General features: G+C 42.5%; 4 protein-coding genes across 5 annotated transcripts in view; 3 read left to right on the top strand and 1 right to left on the bottom strand.

The window, feature by feature from the left end:
* LOC6725548 overlaps window positions 1-21,866 on the top strand; it is a 53,355-nt gene that overhangs the window by 15,016 nt on the left and 16,473 nt on the right. The window lies entirely within an intron of this gene.
* LOC120285382 lies at window positions 1,109-9,436 on the top strand. The gene is made up of 2 exons (XM_039298010.2): window positions 1,109-1,145; window positions 8,338-9,436. Exon 2 carries the CDS (start codon window positions 8,359-8,361, stop codon window positions 9,268-9,270), a length of 912 nt encoding a protein of 303 aa, XP_039153944.1. The 5' UTR covers window positions 1,109-1,145; window positions 8,338-8,358; the 3' UTR covers window positions 9,271-9,436.
* On the top strand, window positions 4,411-7,556 carry LOC123327334. The gene is made up of 4 exons (XM_044923553.1): window positions 4,411-4,621; window positions 5,201-5,301; window positions 5,434-7,367; window positions 7,520-7,556. Exons 1-4 carry the CDS (start codon window positions 4,411-4,413, stop codon window positions 7,554-7,556), a joined length of 2,283 nt encoding a protein of 760 aa, XP_044779488.1.
* Window positions 11,233-11,759, bottom strand: LOC6740043. The gene is made up of 2 exons (XM_002076891.4): window positions 11,519-11,759; window positions 11,233-11,453 (listed from the first exon to the last, which is right to left on the bottom strand). Exons 1-2 carry the CDS (start codon window positions 11,696-11,698, stop codon window positions 11,280-11,282), a joined length of 354 nt encoding a protein of 117 aa, XP_002076927.1. The 5' UTR covers window positions 11,699-11,759; the 3' UTR covers window positions 11,233-11,279.

Raw genomic sequence — 21,866 nt, 5'->3', positions numbered from 1 at the left:
AAAAAATTCTGCATTAAACTACTTCAAAGCCTTTGGCTTTTATATTGTAAAAAAAACCGTTGCCACTTATATTGCAAATAAGAGTTGCGGCTTATATTTAGTGCAATTTTTTGTCGTCTGCTGTACTTTGTTTGTGTCTGTTGGGATGTTGTTCATTTTGTTGGCCACGTCCTCGACTGGGCGCAATTCGTATACATATTGATGAATATGTATAAATAAATTTCTATTGATTTTTCATTATTTATATTTAATAATAAATAAAGCAAACAGCTGCCCTCTCGCTCGCTCCGCTGCGATTGCACGACTGGCTTTTTTCCGAAAGTGTTGACACACCTAAGTTTGAAATTGAGTCGTTGGAGCACATTGATTGAGTTGCTTTTTTATATGTACATATATATATTCTTCTTTTTTTTGGGGATACACACGGCTTACACAAAATTTCCGCCTTGTTGCGCAGCTCAGCAACATTTTAAATTCCCCCCACAGGATTTTGTGGGCTTTACCGACATCTTTTTTTTTTTTTTTTCCTATTTTGTGTACCACCAGCGTGTTTGCGCTAAAAATAATTAAATTCAATTGCAATTCAGTTATCGTGCGACAGCCATAAAATAAAAAAAACGCTGAACAAATTGTGATAGAAAATTCAAAATGTCTACTCCTCCCATCGCCCATTTTCCGTTTTTATTATTTTTTTTTGTGGCGAGTAGGGAAAATATTGAAAATTTATTTATAGCCAAATACGCTACGCTGCACCTGTGTGTGTGTTCACGCCAGAAGGGCGCAAACAGTTGAGCGGCAGTGTAAGCGGCCAATGCTTTTACTCGAAGCTCCTCCACGGCTCGCAAGCACCGCTGCTCGCGCTCTCCTTCTCTTCTCTCGCTCTCCTCCCTTCCCGCAAGGTATTCACCACTCCGCGGTCCCGCGGTATTGCTACTGTTAATGTTAAGGTAGTCTTAAGTTACAAGTGCGCGAATAAAGACCGGAATTCTCGTGAAGTCGATCCCGAGTGTTTCATTACAGGGAAAAAAATCAGCAGCAACCGCAGCAACCCACACCCAGGATTTTTCCGCCCACTCCATTTCATGGTCCTTCGAGCCGGATGAGCTCTGATCCTGCCAGCGCTCCTTGCGGAAAATTCAAGATAAGTACGGCTTTAAATTCTATTCCGTCCGTGGTCGCCATTTTCGTTTTTCCAACGGCGTTTATTCTTTCCGTCCATCCGTATCAAGTGAAAAGTGAAAATATATAAGTACATGCGCCCAGCCACCGTGATTACTTTTTTTTTTAAGTGCATAAACAAGCACTTTGCCAATACCGGCCTCCTAATTACGGTGCTCCGCTGATATCCAAGCGCATGTACACACATATATACACTGTCCAAAATTCACTGTTATCGTCCGCTGCTAAACTGCTGTTTTTTTTTGTGTGTGCCTCAATAAAATATACAACCCAATACAAATAAAACTAAATTAAATTAAATATACACATATATATTAAATATATAATTATTGTAAATTAAATATAAACATACATATATTCACCCAATATATTCACATACAAAATATTCCAAATAAAGTTCACATCCACACAAATACCCATAGCCATATACACATACATTACGACATATCCATTGTCAGACCTAGCTTCCAACGATATTGACATACACACAGTCGCGACTTACGCAGACTTTCCAAGTGCAAGTTCTTTCGTCTCCTCTTTGTTCGTTATTGCCCTGACAAAAACCAGCGCATAGCGACGAGAGAATACCCTATTGTCGAGACATAAAATAAAATAAAAAAAAGTCCGACGATAAAATTTAAAAATAAATAATTTAATAAAAAAAAAAAAGGGAAATAAACGACTGTTTTAATTATTGTTATTATTGATTATTATTTAATAATTATTATTTAATAATTATTTAACCCAAATAATAATTTTTTTTTTTTTTTACAAGCTATTTCTGGCTCCCATTTCTGGTTCCTAAATTAAAATAATAAAATTGTGGTCCTAAATCCGGTAGCTATTTTTATAAATTTAAACTTGAATTTTCTAGCTATTTTCCATATATTAGCTATTTTTTTTTTCGGGATTTCCAGTCGATAGCGATTTTTTATAAATCCTTGGCTATTTTCCAGACTCCAGCCGGTAGCTATTTTTATAAATTTAAACTTGAATTTTCTAGCTATAGCTAGCTATTAACTAGCCAATTTCTAGCTATTTTCTAGCTATTTTCTAGCTATTTTCTATATATTAGCTATTTTTTTGGGATTTCCAGTCGATAGTGATTTTTTTTATAAATCCTTGGCTATTTTCCAGACTCCAGCTGGTAGCAATTTTTTAGCGATTTTTTCAGAAACGTCAATTCATAGTTTTTGTTTTTATATAAATTTGAGCTATTGTTTTTCTGGACCACCAATATAGCTATATCTTCTTGTGGACTTCACTCTAGCTGTTGGTTTTCTTTTGTGAATCCTCCTAGCTATTTTTTTTTCACACTGAATTTTAGCTATATTGTGCTTCATTTAAGCTTTTTTCAAGTTGATTGAAGATCTATTGGGCCTTATTTCACAAAGACTGCGATTTTTGTTTCTTTCGTGCTCCAATCTCCAGATCCCAATTGCAACTTTCTCCCGAATTCCGACGGGATCCTTTGTCTATCCAGATTTTGGTGCCCTCCGTATCTGGTTCTTTTTTTCTCAATTCCACATTTTTTTTTTTTTGTTTGCGGCGTGCAGGCCTTCTTGACTTCCTTCTCTTTGGGCATAGCTGAGCATGCCCCTAGAGGGAGACAAGAAAAAGACCACCGCACCTGGAAAAGAACAAAAGTTCAACCCGCAATCTCCGCTATCCACTCGCGGTAAGCCAGCACCCAAGTCCGTTAGTCCTAGGGTCAAACCCGCGACTCCCACTCCGAAAGCAAAGGGTTCGCCATCGACCAGTTCGAAGACAACTCCTAGGTTGGTCATTTCCCGACCAGTGACGCGAGCGTCTAGTGAGTCTTCTCTATCGAGAAAATCCGAGAGTCCCTCCGCTGTCGGGACTGATTTCCTCCGCGTCACACGCTCTAACACAAGAAAAATGGCATCCTCTGAGCAGCCAACGCCCGCAAACGCAGCGTTGCATAAATTCATCGCCGTCAGCGATCGCGTAAGCCTTTTCGAAGCGAAGATCAACACTCCTGATCAAGCCTCTCCGTCCCTACACACGTTACAAGTCCGTCTGCAACAGGTGCGAGCCTTATGGGACAAAGTGGAAAGAGAGTACGAAACATGCTCTGACCTAATGGCCCAAGAAGGATCCCTCGACACAGTGCCTATTCTCCAGGCCAAATATGACTACTGCTACTCAGTATACGAGTCATGTGCAGCACAAATTGGCGAAACAATCGACAGAGCAACGCCTCAAGTCGCGCAAGCACCCTCTCAGCCGCTAATTTCGTCCGGCTGCCGCTTACCTCCATGCGACACGGAAGTCTTCGATGGCGACTACCTCCGATGGCCCACTTTCCGGGACCTATTCACGGCAATTTACGTAAACAACCCCAGGTTGACTCCGGTCGAGAAGCTATTCCACCTCCTTACCAAAACAAGTGGCGAAGCAAAAGCCATCGTGGCGAAATCTCCTCTCACGAATGATGGTTTTGCTTCGGCGTGGGAGGCGCTTCGAGATCGGTTCCAAAATAAGCGACTTTTAGTCAACAGCCAGCTCAAGCTTCTTTTTAACTTGAGCTCAATTTCGCAAGAATCTGGTCATGCTCTAAAAGAGCTACAATCCACGATTCAGGGGTGTTTAACAGCACTAGAGCATTCCCAGGTATCCACAGAAAACTGGGATTGTATCTTGGTTTTCCTTTGCGCGAGCAAACTGCCCAAGCAGACCCTGTCCTTATGGGAACAGTCGCTAACTGCTAAATCCGAGATCCCAGCTTGGGAAGAAATGAATGCCTTCCTGAGCGAAAGGTATCGGACATTGGAAGCCATCGAAGATATGAAACCGACTCAGGCAGTTCCAAAAAGGCTTCAATCCTTCGAGACAAAGGTCAGCACCAAACAGAAAGGGTGTGACTTATGTTCGAAGGAGAACCATCCGGTAAGATTGTGCCCGCGTTTTCTTCAAATGTCTGTTGACTCGCGCTCCGGGTATATCAAAAAGAAGCAGCTATGTCTGAATTGTTTTGCCAGAGGTCATCAGCTACGTGACTGCACAAGCACGCACAGCTGCTTTACATGTAAGGGCAGGCACCATACGCTGCTGCATCGCAGCCCCCCAAATTCCGAAAATGCGAGTTTCTCAACCTCGCCCCCTACACAGCAACTTCCGAGACCCTCTAGCAGAAATGCATCGGCAAGCACCTCAGCGGTGCAAACTTTTTTCGCGTCCGGCACTTCAGCCGTCCTACTGAGCACAGCGATGATTGACGTGTGCCATTTGGGGATGAGCTACCGAGCCCGAGCCTTAATCGACTCGGGATCCGAGGCGACGTTCATTTCAGAACGCCTGTTCAACCTCATCAAGTTGCCATTCCGCAACACCCAGACCCAAGTCTCCGGGTTAAATCATTCAGTCTCCGCGAAGTCCTCGAAGCTGTGTCACTTCGGGATTCGCTCTCCTACTAAGCCAGGTCTACAGTTAGACACTGAAGCTTACGTCCTTCCGGAGCTCTCAGGCAAACTGCCCTCCTATCCGATCCCTCGGAATTCTTTGAAGGACCTGCCCGCACTCCGCTGGGCAGATCCTACCTTTTTTGAGAGCTCTCAAATTGATGTATTGATCGGGGCTGACATTCTACCATCCATAATGATGGATGGCACCCGACAAAATATTTGCGGCTCGCTCCTGGGCCAAGAAACTATTTTCGGGTGGGTGCTAACGGGGCCGATTTCCAAGGGCAAGCCGAAACGGGTCGCATCCTTCACGACCCAGGTGCATGAAATAGGCGACCCTGATACGCTCGACACGCTTCTCAGCAAGTTCTGGGAGGTGGAGGATCTACCAGTAAAGATGGTAAAAGAGTCGGACTCCTATTGTGAAAGGAACTTCCTCCAAACAACGACAAAAGACGCAAGCGGGAGATACGTGGTGACGCTCCCGTTCCGGGATCCCGAGAATATCGGATCCGATTTAGGATATTCAAGGTCCATTGCGCTAGCTCAGTTTCTTAGAAACGAAAATCGTTTAAAAAGAGACTTTCCATTAAAAGAGCAATATGACAGCGTGATCCAGGAGTACCTGGATCTGGGTCATATGAAAGAAGTTCCGCCGACTCACAATTCTCCATCGTATCATCTTCCTCATCACGCGGTAGTTAAGCCCGAAAGCACCACTACAAAGCTTCGCGTTGTATTCAACGCTTCAAGTCCGTCGGCAAATGGGACCAGCTTAAATGATATTCTTCATGCTGGTCCAGTCCTACAATCCGATCTAACGATCCAGGTCCTGAAATGGCGTTATTTTCAATACGTCTTCAGTGCAGACATCACGAAAATGTATCGTCAGATCTGGGTCGATCCGAAACATACCCCGTTTCAGAGAATTCTGTTCCGAAACAAGGAAGGAGATATCCGAGACTTCGAATTAAAAACAGTTACCTTCGGGGTCAACTGCGCCCCCTTCCTCGCCATTCGAGTCTTGCAACAGCTGGCAGAGGATATCCAAGTGCCATTTCCAAATGCCAGCCGCATCATCCAGCAGCACATGTACGTCGACGACGTTCTGGCAGGGGCGAATTCCGTAATCGAAGCCCAAAGTTCAATTCGAGAGTTGCAAGCAGCCCTAAGTGCCTCCGGGTTTCCGCTGAGAAAGTGGACCTCGAACAACAAAGGCGTCCTTAAAGACGTCCCGGCCGAACACCTCCTTCATAGCGAGTTCCTCGACATCGATGCCGAAAGCACGGCCAAGACGCTCGGTATTCGGTGGAGGGCAAAGTCCGACGAATTCTATTTCGTTCCTCCAGACATAGTTGTGGAACCCTCCTATACAAAGCGAGAAGTTTTGTCCCAAATCGCTAGGTTGTTCGATCCTGCCGGGTGGCTCGCGCCGTTCATAATCCGTTCAAAAATGTTCATGCAGGAGATTTGGTTGCAAAACTTAGGCTGGGACGATAAGCTTCCCACTGAAATGTGTCAGCGGTGGCAATCGTTTTTAGCCGAGTATTCCGACCTCAACCAGATCCGCGTTCCGAGATGGATCTGGTACCAGCCTGAGGTAATCATAGAGCACCACGGTTTCTGTGACGCGTCCCAGAGAGCCTATGGAGCGGCGATATACATCCGCGTCGAGGTGGGGCAAAAGATCCTGACTCGCCTGCTTACAGCCAAAACACGAGTGGCCCCGGTAAAAACCGTCTCCCTTCCTCGGCTAGAGCTCTGTGGTGCCGTGCTGTTAACCGAAATGGTGACAGCAATCCTCCCGCACATGCCCTCCGCCAGTTCAAATATCCGCTGCTGGACAGATTCCACAATCGTCTTAGCCTGGCTACGAAAGCCTGCGTGCAACTGGACCACATTTGTGGCCAACAGAGTTGCCAAGATCACGCAGGCGACGCCAGTCGACTGTTGGGCACACGTTCGCTCAGAACAAAACTCCGCCGATCTAGCCAGTCGAGGCGTATCCTTACATGAATTGGCAGATAACCATCTCTGGTGGCACGGACCAGAGTGGCTGCAAGGGCCACGAGAGCTATGGCCAGCACAAAGTGACACTCTTCCAGTGACCGAGCTAGAGCAGCGCGCGGTCAAAGTGCATTTTGTCAAGGCCCCGTCCATCGACTTTCTCGAGCGTTTCTCCAAGTTGGACAAGGCCCTGCGAGTTCTGGTCTATGTTCAACGCTTCCTTAAACGCTGCCGCAAAGGTTCGTTCTTGCCCAACTCACGCCCTACAAGTGAAGAGATCCGAGGGGCAGAACGAACTCTGACCTCCATTGCGCAGCGCAGAGCATATGGCCAAGAGCTTCAGCATCTGACCGAGAAAAGGCCTCTTCCAGTGTCAAGTCCGTTGGTGAATTTGTTCCCGTTCATTGACCAACACGGCCTGTTAAGGGCGTGCGGCCGTCTCACTGCCTCCAAAACCCTGCAATATGATGAACGTCATCCGATTATTCTCCCCTATAACTGTAGACTGTCGCGCCTTGTCGTCCAATTTACTCACCAGATTACTCTTCATGGCGGTAGTCAATTGATCGTACGCCTGATCCGATCGAAGTATTGGATTCCTAAAATCAAGAATCTGGTGAAGGCTGTGGTCAATCCTTGTAAGATTTGCACGATTTACAAGAAGAGACTCCAAACACAGCTGATGGGCGATTTCCCGACAGATAGAGTCTCCTTCTCTAGGGCGTTCACCTACACGGGTATCGACTATGCCGGCCCGTTCGAAATAAAAAACTATACAGGGAGAGCGTGTCTCATAACGAAGGGATATGTTTGTGTGTTTGTGTGCTTTTCCACGAAGGCTATCCATTTGGAACCCACTTCCGATCTAACAACCGAGAAATTTCTAGCGGCCTTCGCTCGTTTCGTAGCGAGGCGCGGTTGTCCTCAACGGGTCCATTCGGATAATGGTAAGACCTTTGTGGGGGCGGCAACTTTGATTTCCAGGGACTTTCTCCAAGCCATCAAAGAGTCCGTGACTGATGCATATAGCCATCAGGGACTCGTATGGCGATTCATCCCACCCGGGGCTCCACATATGGGGGGTTTGTGGGAAGCAGGGGTGAAAAGTTTCAAAACCCTGTTCCTTAAATCGACGTCAGCCCGCAAATATACATTTGAGGAGCTGGCGACACTTCTCGCTAAGATTGAGGCTTGCCTCAACTCTAGACCCCTCTCCCCTATGTCCGAAGATCCCTCAGATTTGCTGGCCCTCACACCAGGCCATTTCCTTATTGGAGGGCCGTTGCTTTCCACGGCGGAACCCGAGATAAAGGGCGAAGCCAAGTCGATAATAAATCGATGGCAACACCTCAAGGCACAACATCAGCAGTTTAGTGCACGGTGGAAAGAGGAGTATCTTAAGGAACTCCATAAACGAAGCAAATGGCAATTTCCGACCAGGAATCTCCAAGCCGACGATATGGTAGTTGTCAAGGAGGACAATCTACCACCGCACGAATGGCGGCTCGGCAGAATCGTTTCTGCCTTTCCAGGAGCCGACGACCGCATTCGAGTCGTCGAGATCCGTACGTCTCGCGGCACCATAAAACGCCCTGTCCACAAGGTTATTCTGCTACCGATGGAGGACAAAGAGTCCTCCGTTCCTAGGGATTAGGGCACTTCCCCCATTCCGGGGCCAAAAGAGTAGTCGGCTCATACTAAGCTTCTTCATTTCTTTTATTGGCAGACTTACTCACTTCCTCCAATAATGGCTCCGCGACCTCGTGCCACCCAGTCGTTGGAAAGCAGACGTACTCGAGGTATCAAATCCTACCGCTGCCGAGTCTGCTCTGGAATCCATGCACTTCGGAAGTGCAAGAGGTTCCACAAACTGAGCGCTGAAAAGCGCCTTCGGGCAGTACTTATTAATAAGTACTGCTCGAACTGCCTCGCCCATCAGCACTCAGGAGGAGACTGCCGAAGCCAAGAGGGATGCAAGAAGTGTGGAGGAAACCACCACACTCTACTCCACATGCACGAGGTCCGTCCCGCTCCGTCCCCAGCAGCGCTACCAGCTCCGACGCGCAGAGAGCGCCATCCCGCTGCACCTCGTCCGGTCCGGATTTCCCGCATTCCGCCACCAGCCCCAGTCGCCAACAATCAACGGCGTCCGAAGGTCTCCGTCGCGTCTCCGGCGGTGGCAACGGGGCAGCAGAAGGCTGTTCCCATTCTGCCTACAGCCATCGTCGTGCTGGACACGGGCTCGAAGACCTTCGAGACCGGGGCCATGATCGACCCATGCATGCCGGTGAGCAGCATCGACCGGTCGTTGGCGGCTGCGTTCCGGCTGCCCATCGCCCGGCTGGGAGGCAACGAGGTCTGCTCGGTGACACTCCGGTCCCGAACAAGCACCTTCCGACTCAACGTCGTCCTGAAGGTCGAACCCAGCCTAAGGATCCGGACACCCATCCAAGCTCTGAGCGACGCCGCCAGGGCCAAGTTTGACGGTGTTCGTCTCGCGGACGAGCGCTTCCACCGGCCGGCCTCCATCTCCCTCGTGTTGGGATCAGATGTATATGCCAACTTGATCCAACCGGGGTTCCTAAAAATTGATGATGGCTTGCCCGTCGCGCAGAACACGGTGTTCGGATGGACCGTTTCTGGAGCGTGCACGGAATGAAGAGGCCGATCCTGATGTCTAGCCGGCCAGGGATACCTTTGCCTACGCAAGGGGGGGGAGAATGTTCACGCCAGAAGGGCGCAAACAGTTGAGCGGCAGTGTAAGCGGCCAATGCTTTTACTCGAAGCTCCTCCACGGCTCGCAAGCACCGCTGCTCGCGCTCTCCTTCTCTTCTCTCGCTCTCCTCCCTTCCCGCAAGGTATTCACCACTCCGCGGTCCCGCGGTATTGCTACTGTTAATGTTAAGGTAGTCTTAAGTTACAAGTGCGCGAATAAAGACCGGAATTCTCGTGAAGTCGATCCCGAGTGTTTCATTACAGGGAAAAAAATCAGCAGCAACCGCAGCAACCCACACCCAGGATTTTTCCGCCCACTCCATTTCAGTGTGTATGCGTCCTATCAACAAGTCCAAGTGTGTGTGTATGCGTGTCTGTACACAACAAATCCTCGCCGGTGTTCGAGTGTGCGCCTGTGTGTGTGCATAGTCGGGTGTAAAAATGATTGAGTGTTTGAACTGAACTTTTGTGTCGTTGCCATCGTCGTCATCAGTGGCGGTGGCATAGGGAAGTGGTGGCGGGAAGGCGGGGGAAAACCACCCACCGCCATTCAGCATCAGCATCCCTCAAACAAAAATCCCCTTCAGGTACATTACAAATATATTCTGAATAATGTGACAAACTGCAATAAATAGTTTGAATTCGATATGAGATACTCGGCTAAGTATTAACACATAGCTAAATATAGCTAAATAAAGAATTGTTTTGAGGATGTCTTGCACTTCGCATTTTTGTTAAATTTTAGTCAAAAATTTGCAAAAAAATGGCAAAACATAGAATTCCCATTTTTAAACACAGTTTAATTGCAAACTTAAATACGAACCGAACGGTATATAACAATACATATTCAGAAAACTATTTTTATAGTTGTTGCCAAAAAAACCGATTATATTATGACGGAAATTCGTAAAAACGGCGTTTGCCAAAAATTCGAAATATACAATGGGGATTTTCATCATAACTTGGTTAAAAATTGTCGTATAGATACGAAAACAACTGTCTTAAGCAGCTAATTACCAGTGCTAACGATCCGTATCACTTTTTAAAGAAATTAGAAAAATTAATTTTTGGGTCAATTTTCGCATTTTTTGTAATCAATTTTTTTGTAATCAAAATTAGCAAAAAATGGCGAAAAAATAGAATTTGCATTTGTGGATACAGTTCGATTGGGAATTTAAATACAAACACAACGAGGTATGGCATTACATATTCCGACAATTATTTTTAAAGTTGTGGCAAAAAAACTGATTATTTGACTACCGAAATTCGGAAAAATAGCTTTTGCCAAAAACTTGATATTTACGAACGGAATTTTCGTCATAACTTCGCTGAAAATAGTCATATAGACGAAAGAATAACTGTTTTGAGCAGCTAATTACCATTGCTAACTATCCCTATCACTTTTTAAAGAATTTAGGAAAATGAATTTTTGGGTCAATTTTCGCATTTTTTGTAAGGGGTAACATCATCAAAATTTGCGAAAAATGCCAAAAAAATAGAATTTGCATTTTTGAACACAGTTTGATTGGAAATTTAATTACGAACTCAACGAGGTATAACAATCCATATTCAGGCTATTATTTTTAAAGTTGTGGAAGAAATTTGCGAAGGCTTGGCTAAAAATTATCATATACATTGAGGGTATTTCAACTGCGACTCACTTTTGCTATATATTTAATCGCTTTTATTGTTATCTCTGTTGGTGTGTTTGATTTGCTCGTTTTTACTTTCTGCGCCCTATGTCAAAGTCAATGTAACCTCGTGAGCACTGAGAGAAAATATAAAGACTTTTTAATCAGAGCAAACTAATACCTATTGAAGGCATAAAAATAATCAATATTTTAGAAATTAGGCACTTCACTTGCATCAAAAAAAAAGAACACAAATTCGTTTGTTTGATTTGCATTGCGTTGCGTTATTTATATATAATGAATGCCACATTCCTAAGAGTATTTAACGACCCCATATTTCCACGGTATCCTTGATGCCGTAACCTCGTTCCGAAGTGAACTTAATAGTTGCTCCTTTGGATCCAGGACCTCCACTGACCAGTACAGCAGTTGCTCCGTGACTCTTCTTTTTGTCGGTAATCTTAATTGCCGTAATGGTCAGCGCATTTAGGTTGTCCTGTTAATTGGAAAATGTGTATGAAATTCAATTTTAAATAGATGCCTTGCATCATTCACACACACCGACTGCTTGAATACGTATTTTTTGGTCTGCACCAGACCAACGAAAAACGCCTTCGAAACGGTATCCTTGGCCAATTTGTAATCGTTTGCACCAACTTCGCCCCACAGGTAGTCATTTGCGGCGAATGTTGGCAAAACGAATGCGGCTAGCGCAAATAAAATAATTGTGGTATATTTCATAGTATTTGATAACTATTTCGCTATGACAAAACACTTTCAACTGATTTGGAAAACAATTCGTTCCCAGTTTATATTGCGAAGCCCGATATCTACAAGTACTTACTTAATTAAAAAATGATATTACGTTCAACATCTTAATCAGTTAAGTCCCTTTATCTTCTCCCAGTTGTCTATTTCGATTTTCATTCAATAGCGCGTTACTCACTTTTTCATTTAACCACCTGGGGTCGTCTGTTGATAATCAAAACGTTTTTTTAATCGAATATCTCTGAAATTTTTGCTATTTAAAAATTGTTTCCTATTTTTATATGTAGTGCATAGATAATAGCTTAATTTCAATATAATCGTAACTTATATGAATTTTTTTATGGTGAAAGTTTGATAAACATTTGATATTTTGTGTATCCAATATTATATTTTAGATCGTGTTTTCTTTCAGTGCATTTCTGGCTATGGTTTTAAATTGTATTTAAGGTGGCTTCGACTCCAGCGGCTTTATCTACTTTAGCTGCCACTTCTTCTTTATCTGCTACCGCTTTTGTTGTTGTTACACAGGAAAATTACCAGCGACAAGCGTCGACCTTGGGCGCGGGGGGTGGGGGTGGCTGCGAGGGAGGATGGAAAAGGAAGGAAGGAGGGAGGCTGTGGACGGGGGCGGGAAAAGTCTAAGGGGGCAGTGTCAACAGTTTTCCCTGCGGCTGAACGAGCTGCCGACGGGCATGTTTGTTTGTATGCACTTCAATAAAAATTTAGCATACGCTTCACTTCACTTCACTTGCCACACGCACCGTCGCCACACACACACACACAAAGACACACACAGGTGTACAGAGGGGGTCAATGAAATAGTACATTTATCGGTAGGTTAAAGAATTTATATACATTTCATATTTAATTTTGAATAATTTGACTAGCATACTTAATGTTACATTGTAAAAAGAAATGTTAAAGTGCATATACCTTAAAATACATATGTAATATTAGCATTTAATAATATTTGTTATATTCACAAGCAAATTACATTATTTATTATTTAAGCTTATTTCCTTGCATAAACAAAAAATGGAATTTATCAGTAGTACTATTAACTTGCCCGCAACTGGGCAAATACACACCTGTAACGCCCCCTGGCGGCAGGTACATGAAAACATTGCTTTGTATCATTTCCCCTTGGCAAAGCATTTTTCGATTATATGTTGCCTTTGCTTTTTGGCTCGTTTTTCAATCTAAATGTCAGCACATGTGCGTGTGTGTGTCAAAATGGCTGCCAGCTGTGCGTGCGTGCGTTAGTATGTGTGTGGCTGTGGGTGTGGGTGTACAAGTGTGCAAGGCTGCGTGTGTGTGTGTATGTGTGTGAGTGCGCGTGTCGTGGCAAATTACTCGAGTGAAGTGCGCACTTCAAGAATGAAATAGCCAGAGCAACCGACACGGCTCCCAAAAAAACAAAACTTCATCCTTGCCAGCCTCCTTTATCCGGCCACGCCCACCGCCTCCCATCGCCGCTTTTCCCCAGCTGAAAAACTCCGGAAAAGCGCGTGCATGTGTGTGTGTGTGTGTGCGAGAGCGAATTTCCTTTCTAATTTGCTTAACGCAACTTGCTCAAGTCTTGTTACGTTATTGTTCATCCATTCAGTGCCAGCCAGCTGCAACTGCTTGCTCAACCTCTTGTGAAATGGAAAACACAACATATGAACCTCGAAATACCCATTAAAAGGGACTGAAGTCATATTGGGCTTAAACGTTATCAGAGTTTTCTTAGAATCCATTACAGTGTTGAAAAAAATAAATACCTTACTGCTTAATAGTTAACTTTAAAAATATTGTTATAGCAACTTCAGTGCTAGGCAACCCCTTGCTACCCATTAACATTTGACTCTTAACGTGTGCATATAAAAATGCGAAATGGAAACTTTGAAGTTGAAAATTAAGGAAGCATAACAACAATTTATTTCAAAACGAACATTAAGAGGCAAGCGAAAAAGGACTCATCTAAAATTATTTGCAGCTGTCACAACTGTGGCTACAATTTTTAACTTTTGGCCCAGCACAATCCGTCGTATACTTGATATTTACTTTTCCCCTTTTTCGATTCATTTGTCAGCTGGTGTGTGCCATTTTATTTTATTTCTACTCTGGCCTTTATAAGTTGGACTTACCATCCTATTAGCTAATTGTCAGGCAGTCGAATGAAGCGAGCCCACTTAGTCCACACATTTAATATGCATTTTCAACCATTTTGGGCGACATCAAAGGCAAGCAACTCGAAGGCCGGAGCTTAGGCGACCTGCTTATCCTGGCTGCCATTCCTTTTCGCCTTTCTCGCTCACTTCCGGCCGCAGGAAGTGGAGGAAGTCAAGGTCCTCATCCGCATTTACATGGCCCGTAATGCGATACGCTACCAATTGATGGACTATGTTTTATGCATGGCTATTTTACAGGAAACTGCGTAATTTATACGCCAATGTTTTATTAATCATTTTCTGAGGAAATCAGTTTAAAAATAGCCATTTCAATTAATTAGTCTCCTGGTTATGGGCCCCATTTTGTTGTGCATTGAGTAAATAAATTAAGCCTGATATATATATACATTTTAATTAATAACTCAATTTTGTTTTTATTTTTTAGGTAAGGATACCATATAACAATTTCAATATTTCACTTTGACGCTGTTTAATTGTAAGTGATTTAAAATTACCTTATATTTGCGTTACGCTTAATATAAGAGCTAACATATTTTCTTAATTATATTGAACTATAACAAATATGTATCATTCCCAATTGGACTGCATTATTCAATGCAAATATAGTTTTCACATTATTGCGCCACCGTTTAATTAATCATTATGAAGCGATGTGAAAAGAGCTAGTTAAATTAATTAGTTTTATGGCTAAGGGTCACATGCTGAATATAAATTACACACACATCCCATATTGTACAACCAAATGGCGTTTAATTAAGTTTTTAAGCCGGCGAATCGAACTAAAGTCGCAGTGAAATATTGTAATAAATTCGTCTGGCTGATTGTTTGTTCGGGTAAATTTAATCAATAAATAAAATGTAAATTTCTCCACGATTCGCAAAGTAAGTTTCAACCTTCGCCATTATATTCGTTGTATTCTTCTTATTCTTTTTTTTTTTTTTTGGTTTCCTGGCCTAGCGGCTGTTGACCTTGCTCGGTTTCTTTTTGGTGGGGTCAACCGCATCAGAAAGCAAATAAAATAAATGCCCAGAAGAAGAAAAACCGAAGAAAAGTTGGGCTGTGCGGCAAGAAAAGGCCGGGAATTCAAGTCACGACATTCGCACCTGGGGCGAATGGCGTTTAAAATTCAGAAAAAAGGTCAACAAATGCCCAGGTAACTGGCTCGGTCAGCTACGCAATAACGCAGAATATATATGTATATATATATAGGCATATTTCTATACAGTTATCTTCGAATAATTACGTACAGTGCGCGACAAGAAAGTAGTGCTCCATTCGGCTATTGTGTTAAGGTGTCTAAAAGTGTAATAAATGGTTTTTGAAAAGAAATCGCTGTGCTACTGGACTTGAAATGCATTGTTGCATATTTTTAGACATATTTTTATTTAATTATAAACATTTTGTGATAATTTTACAGCCGTAAAACGCACTTTCTGCGTACAGTTTCTGTGTGCTCGCTTGTAAATCGACCATTCAAGAAGTCTCGCTTCAATTACTTTGAGTTCTGCAAACCTTTTCAGTCGTTCACATTTTTTCTTTTTGTTATTTTGTTCCTCTCTTTTTGCCTTTTGTATTGTGCCACTTTCTCCGGCTTCTGCTTACCGTCCTTCCATATTTTGCAGTTACCCTTGTTGCCGTATTTTCAAATGAAAGGTGACGCCGTATATTTGAATTTTGAATGGGGAGTGCTGATGGATGTGGGTGAGAGGGGGAGGAGAGGAGGAGGTGAGGAGGTCCTGGCGGGTGGGCAGCGTCACCCGGGCATTATATCCTGCTATACGGCGTCAGTTTTTATTAAAAAACTCATTATATCTCGCTCAGCAGGACGAAACGGTCTATGATGCTGGCGCTTTTGACGCCGGGGAGCATTAACATTTATTTAAGTTTTTTGCACAATAATCATGCTCAATTTACTTGACACAAACTATTGTCTAACTTAAGTTTACAAAGTATACTATGCAGCTTAGATGCGGTTTTAATTCATTTATCTTCATTATTTGCTGTTTGAGGTGGGCAAACACTTGCGAAAGTCGATTACCCATGAAGATTTCTCATTTCTCAATAGCTTCGTTTTATTTTCTCACCTAATTTCCCCTAGTTTCTTTGAATTTCCGCTGCGAAGTTAATTTTCCGTCGGATTGTACTGTTAAGTTGCCTTCGAGTGCCAACGAATTTCCCATATTAAATTTCCTCGGCTCCAGCGTTAAGATTTTCCAGCCGGAAAAAGCGTTGTTAGCCATCTTAGTCATCTATTTTTAGTGCTGTACAATTTTTTGTTTGCCATTTCTCCTTAAGTAATTTGTTTTCTCCTCGCCACGTTTTCAAGGGTATTTGTGTGTGTGTGTATATTTACTTTCTTCCACGGGTAAAAATCCAACAGAGTGTAAAACGAAAAATGAAAACTATTTTGCGACACAATCCTTCCGGTTCCTTCGCCCACTTTGCGATGGGGAAAGTTTTAATTTTAGCCTGGCCAAAAGGGGCGAGGGGGGCTGGGAAAATAAATAGTGCGAGTGTGGTGGGGGAAAACTTTTCAATAAACTATCGCATCGCACACATGCCACACATCCGCTTGCCAACTGCTGCCAACTGTTGAGTTATTTTTTATATTGTTAGAGCAATCCGCTCTATATATCCTTTTTCCTTTCTTTTTGCAACCATTCTGCCGGCTTTTCTTCATTTCTCTCCAGTCCTATCACCCCTTTCTCCGTTCGCCATTGATAAGCTGCGAATGCCTCGAACGCCATTTGCCAGTAGATTTGTTCACTCCAAAGCTTGCTGGACTATTTGTTTGCTCGGGAGAAAAGTTAGTGGACTTACAGTGGGGCCTGACTATGAACTATATTTTTTACATAAAAAAAATAATAATTTTGGTAGATTCACTTCTTGCCTTTTACGCAGAAATGAAATGCATTTTTAAGTGGATTTTCATAAATATGTTGCCGCTTCAAAGTAATTCCTTAAATGTTCTTAAGTTTCTTTCATCACTTACGATTGCTAACTTTAACTTGTTGTTGCAGCACTTGCCTTTCTTCGTCTGTTATTTGTTTTTCGCAGGGCTTTTCACCCAGCGCCTTCTGTCGCTCCCTGTCTTACTATAAAAGTTAAATTGCAATTTCGAAAAAGTATTTAATATGACAGTTGCGCCAGGAGGGGCAAAGCAGGAAAACTCGGGAAAGTGCGATAAGGAGGGGAGGGGGTTGGGGGTGTGAACGGGTGAAGGAAGTATTGGTTGCGTCAGGAGGCAAAAAGAAAAGTAACGATGAAAACAAGAACTGGCAGCAGCCTCTGCAGAAAATCTCGGCTTCGGTATGCTGTCAACGCAGTTGTTGCAGTTTTCCCAGTGAATTTTCACTCGTTTGGTTTTGCCTCATCCCCCCCCCCCCCTCCCCCCCTCTCTTACCACTCTGTTTTGGGGACAGTGAAAATCGCTTAAGCAACAAAAACCTGACAACGCATCCAGTTTTGCTAAATGTCACTGCCAACCATTTTGACGACCAAAAGACTTGTGCTAATCGCATCAGGGGCGACAATTGAAGATGATTAAATGGCCGGGTGAGCGGAAAACTCACAGGTGTGGATAATGTTTCAACCTTCTAAGCTGTTCATTTTATTCGACTTCACCCTAAATTTACCGAGCAATTAGCAGAAGGGATAATTTGACTAATGGCCAAAGGAAACAGGAACTCGGGCAGTCAAGAATAACCATTTCCTTTATTAAGGACTTTAAGAACTAAAGTATACGGATTTTAGAAGCGTAGATGGATACGCATATTTTAAAGTTTATATATACATATATATTGATATACCCAACATAATATTCATTTTGGAAAAGCTTTTAACCTCTATGCTCCAGAAATCGGTGCGAAATCCTCGTGGGATTATGAGCCTATGGATTTATTCAAGGCCCAATCGACCCTAGAGAAATCTCCAATCCCAATCTCATATACACAAAGCTAATGCATAGAGTAAGACCTTCGAGACGAGTAGATGGATCCTTGTCCTTGACCTTGGCCCCGATGGCGTATACGCAATTTATGGAAAAATATGTGAAAACAAAAATGAGCTCAGAGCGCATGTAAATGATATTTGCCATCCGATGCGGAAAAAATTCATGGGCGACAATCGACAAAGAAAATATTCGATGGCTGGAATTTTTCAGTAAAATTTGTGAATGCTCATAAATATTCTAATAAATTAAGCGAAAATATTGTCGAAAAAGCCGCAGATGCCATAATGAAATATTGCCAGAAAATGTGTTTCAAAAATCAGCAGCCAAGGCCAATTTTGTATCCGTCAGATATGCATACGAATATGTACATATGTATGTACGTATTTGTATTCGTTCCCACACGTACATATGTATATAAAGCAGCCAAAATTGGGTTCAATAAAATGAGAGAACCTCACGCATTTTACGACAAAAGAATGAATCTAAATCTTGGCCATAAAAAAGGGCAACATGAAACCAAATGTAAATCGAAACCAATGTCAGAAAAGGCACGTTCCGATTTCAAAATGAAGAGTTTTCGAATGCGATGGAATTAAATTTGGGCTGTCGTTTCGTTTCATTTCATTTGCCCCCACACTTCGTGTGTATTTTTAGTCAAGGTATTTGGGCGTTTAATGAACTGAGTGGCTTTAAACGCCATTTATATGTTAAGCATATTCCTGATTCATTTCAAGCGGGCCTTTTAAGTCGAAGGCTTTATTGTCTGCTTTAATATTGTCGAAATTACATTATAATTATATTTTTGGTTTCGTGTCTAAGTGGTGTGTTATTATATAGAATAAAACTTGTGCTGGCAACGCCCACAAAGTTGCCACAAAACGATAAACAATTCAAATTGAATTTCGCCGACTAAATGATGGCCAAAAGCGAACAGGTTAGTTAAGGTCGAAGGTTAAGAGAAATGAAAATAAAATGTGAAATAATCAAAGCGCATGTGATTTGCATAATTTGTAATGTGGAATTTCCGCTCACATGGCTCTCATTTCCTGTTACACACTCACCGCCCACTTTTCCCCACTCCTTTTTCCATCGCTTCCCAGCCAGATTTCCCGGCAGCTCTTCCATTCCGCTTGGATAACTGTTTAATATGCATAAACTTCACTGGGAAATGTGGGCGGCGGTGGGCGGTGGGCGGTGGGCGGTGGGTGTGCCATACACACCCCAACCCCAACGCCGAAAAGGGAGATTTTCGGATGGTGTATCCTTCCGTTCGGTTAGCAAGCCAAAATCTGCCTTCGGGGAAATTTTTGGAGGGTGAGTTGTGTGTTGTTTTGGCCTAATTGGTTGCCGCTACTCAGCGACGAACTTTATCTACCAGTTTTGTTACCATCTTCCTGCTTTAAAACACTCATCGCTCACTTTTCATTTTTTGTTCTTCTGCTCTGTTCCGCCAAAGTTTTCGTCTTTTTGCCATTTTTATGGGATTTATTTTATTTGCTTTATGGCGCAAAACTTTAAAAGGCTAATTGGGCGTGTCTTTATGGGTTCCGATTTCAACATAAATCGAGTAGTTTTCTCTCGGCTAATGAAGGGTACCTCCTCTTATTGATCAGCTCTTTGGGTTGATATTATTTAAAAAAAATGTCAACAAAGTTGGAAAACATTCTCGATTTTCACTGTGCCGCCTTTTGTCGATTTTGTGCAATAAATGTGGTAAATTTTCTACATAAAAATGATTTTTTCCAAGGTTATTAGTAAATTCTTGGGAAATTTGCGATTTATTTACTGTTATTTTCAAGCTTTGTCTGCTACAAAAAAAAAGTCGAAGAGAAAAAGTTTGAATATTATTCTGTTTGTCTACATTTATTTAATTTCAATTTCGTCCTTCGATAGATTCATTTGGCTTGGAAATATTGTCAATGGCTTATCTAACCGACTTTTTGCCAGCTTTTAATGTCGTTCCCATTTTCCCAACATCGGCAGAAAAGTTTCCCATATATCACTCGTTACACATCCCTTTGGTGCCCGCATAAAACTTTTCGCATCGCACACTTTCCGTTTTATATTCAAACTGTTTTATTTCGACCTGATTTTTACACATGAATTAGTAAAAAACACTCATTATAACCTTCGTCCCCTTTGCATGTCTACATTTTGCAGTTTTATTTCGGTCTTCTTTTTGTGTGTGTGTGTTTTTTTTTGCAGTTTGGCGTCCTTGTTGTGGCTTAGTTCTCATGGCGGCCTCCGGTGCGTATGAGCAATGTGAAATGTAAGCCAGTTTGCGGCACATTTGCATATATGGCAAAGGGTTTTTCCAACGCGCGCGAAGGAAGCTAATTTGCATTCGAGGGTCCCTGTAAACCAGACAGACATTGATGTGTGTGTGTGTGTGAGTGTGGGTGTGTGTGTGTGCGTGAGTGAAGAATGGGTAGGGGGCGATGGTTTTGGATGGTGCGATTATATCCTGGCCGCCTTTTGTGGTTGAGTTTTCACTGGCTTTTCTTTTTCGACGCTTTTTATGGGAAATACTTTGTGCGGCCGCAGCCGTATTTCGTATTTTATGTTATTTACCAGTGCTTTGCATACTTTGGGGCGTCTTTAAAGTTGCATTTTGAATACGTTTTAAATGCCCCTTTGTGTGTGTGTTCGGTGGCATCATAAAATGTTTTTGAGTTTTGTATTTTTGGGGCCAAAGGCTTGCGGTTTTTTACGGTCCCCTGGAAACCTTTTTTGGATTTTTGTGTTCTTGTTATTTTGAAGAGAGCACTCTCTTGTCCCTTTGGTTTTCGGCGTGTGTGCAATTAAAAAAGGGTTTACTTGCCTTTTTGCTCATTTCATTTGCATATACCGCCCAGCTTTTCCCTTCGGCGGCAGCAGCGTCAAATTGATTTCCAACCTTGGCAAAATCCCCTCGACGGTCGGCAGTCGCATTATGAAATCAAATATTCAGAATTTCCCATAGGAATGGAAAGTTACGACATAGAACATATATTTATAATGTATTTACTTTTAAGCTACTCATTTATTATTACAGCTTAATTGTTACTTTAAGGTTTATGAAACTTTTAAATATTTATTAAAGATACAATATTTTTTTTGAACAAAGTATGTTGCACATGTATTTATTTTCCGGTGTCTGCTGTTGATATCGTTGTGGTTTCCGGACGAACTCAATGGCCGGGAGGCAACTTAATTAACGCGTGTCAAATTCATTTCGTTGGCCACACTAAAACAAATGTCATCCTCGGAGGACACGCAAGTTATTTCATTGCCAGAAAACGTCTCAAAGTCAAAAGGATACGTGATGGAATGTACGGGGGTCCTGGGAACAACATTTTCATCCCAGAAGATAAACAATTGAAACGGGGAAAAACAAGATGCGGCACAGACAGATAAACTTCTTGAGTCAATATCACAACAATAGATATACTAACAAAGATAAAAGGAGAAAATATAATGTAGCTATAAAAGAGGTTTAAGGTTTTTTATTAATCCGAAATGTCCAACATTTTTAATATATAATTTTGCGTTTTAAGCGAAAGGACCCTCAACTTTTTAGGGTATATGAGAGCCATTTGAAAGTTTTTCTGTACGCCAACTGCTTCTCTTTTATGATTTCAAAATGTCTAAACAACAATTGAGATACAACATAAAGAAGAACAATAAGCAGCGGAGTACAGCAGTAGCAACAACTATAATATTAAATGAAATTTATTTTATTGCAGACAACAGACGCCAAGTTTTGTTTTTCCCCGTCGACTCATTCTCTCATTCCGCTAGCCTTCACTTTCACTTTCGCTCCCACTGGCTTTCACTTTCGGCCCCAAAAAGTATGCTTTAGAAATTATCAAAGCAGAAACTGGCGAAATAAAAGGCAGGCGGAGATGTGGGGGCAAATCGGACAGGTAAAACCCAAAATGGACACCTGGCCTCAAGTGTTTTCGTGCACACACACACACACACACATTTATACTCAAGCGCACAAAGGACTCGGCAAACACATAAAACATAATTG

The sequence above is a fragment of the Drosophila simulans genome, chromosome X, assembly GCF_016746395.2.
Source record: "Drosophila simulans strain w501 chromosome X, Prin_Dsim_3.1, whole genome shotgun sequence".
Taxonomy (NCBI): domain Eukaryota; kingdom Metazoa; phylum Arthropoda; class Insecta; order Diptera; family Drosophilidae; genus Drosophila; species Drosophila simulans.
Note: the sequence above shows the minus strand (reverse complement) of the source record. Positions and strands in the feature narration are given on the sequence as shown.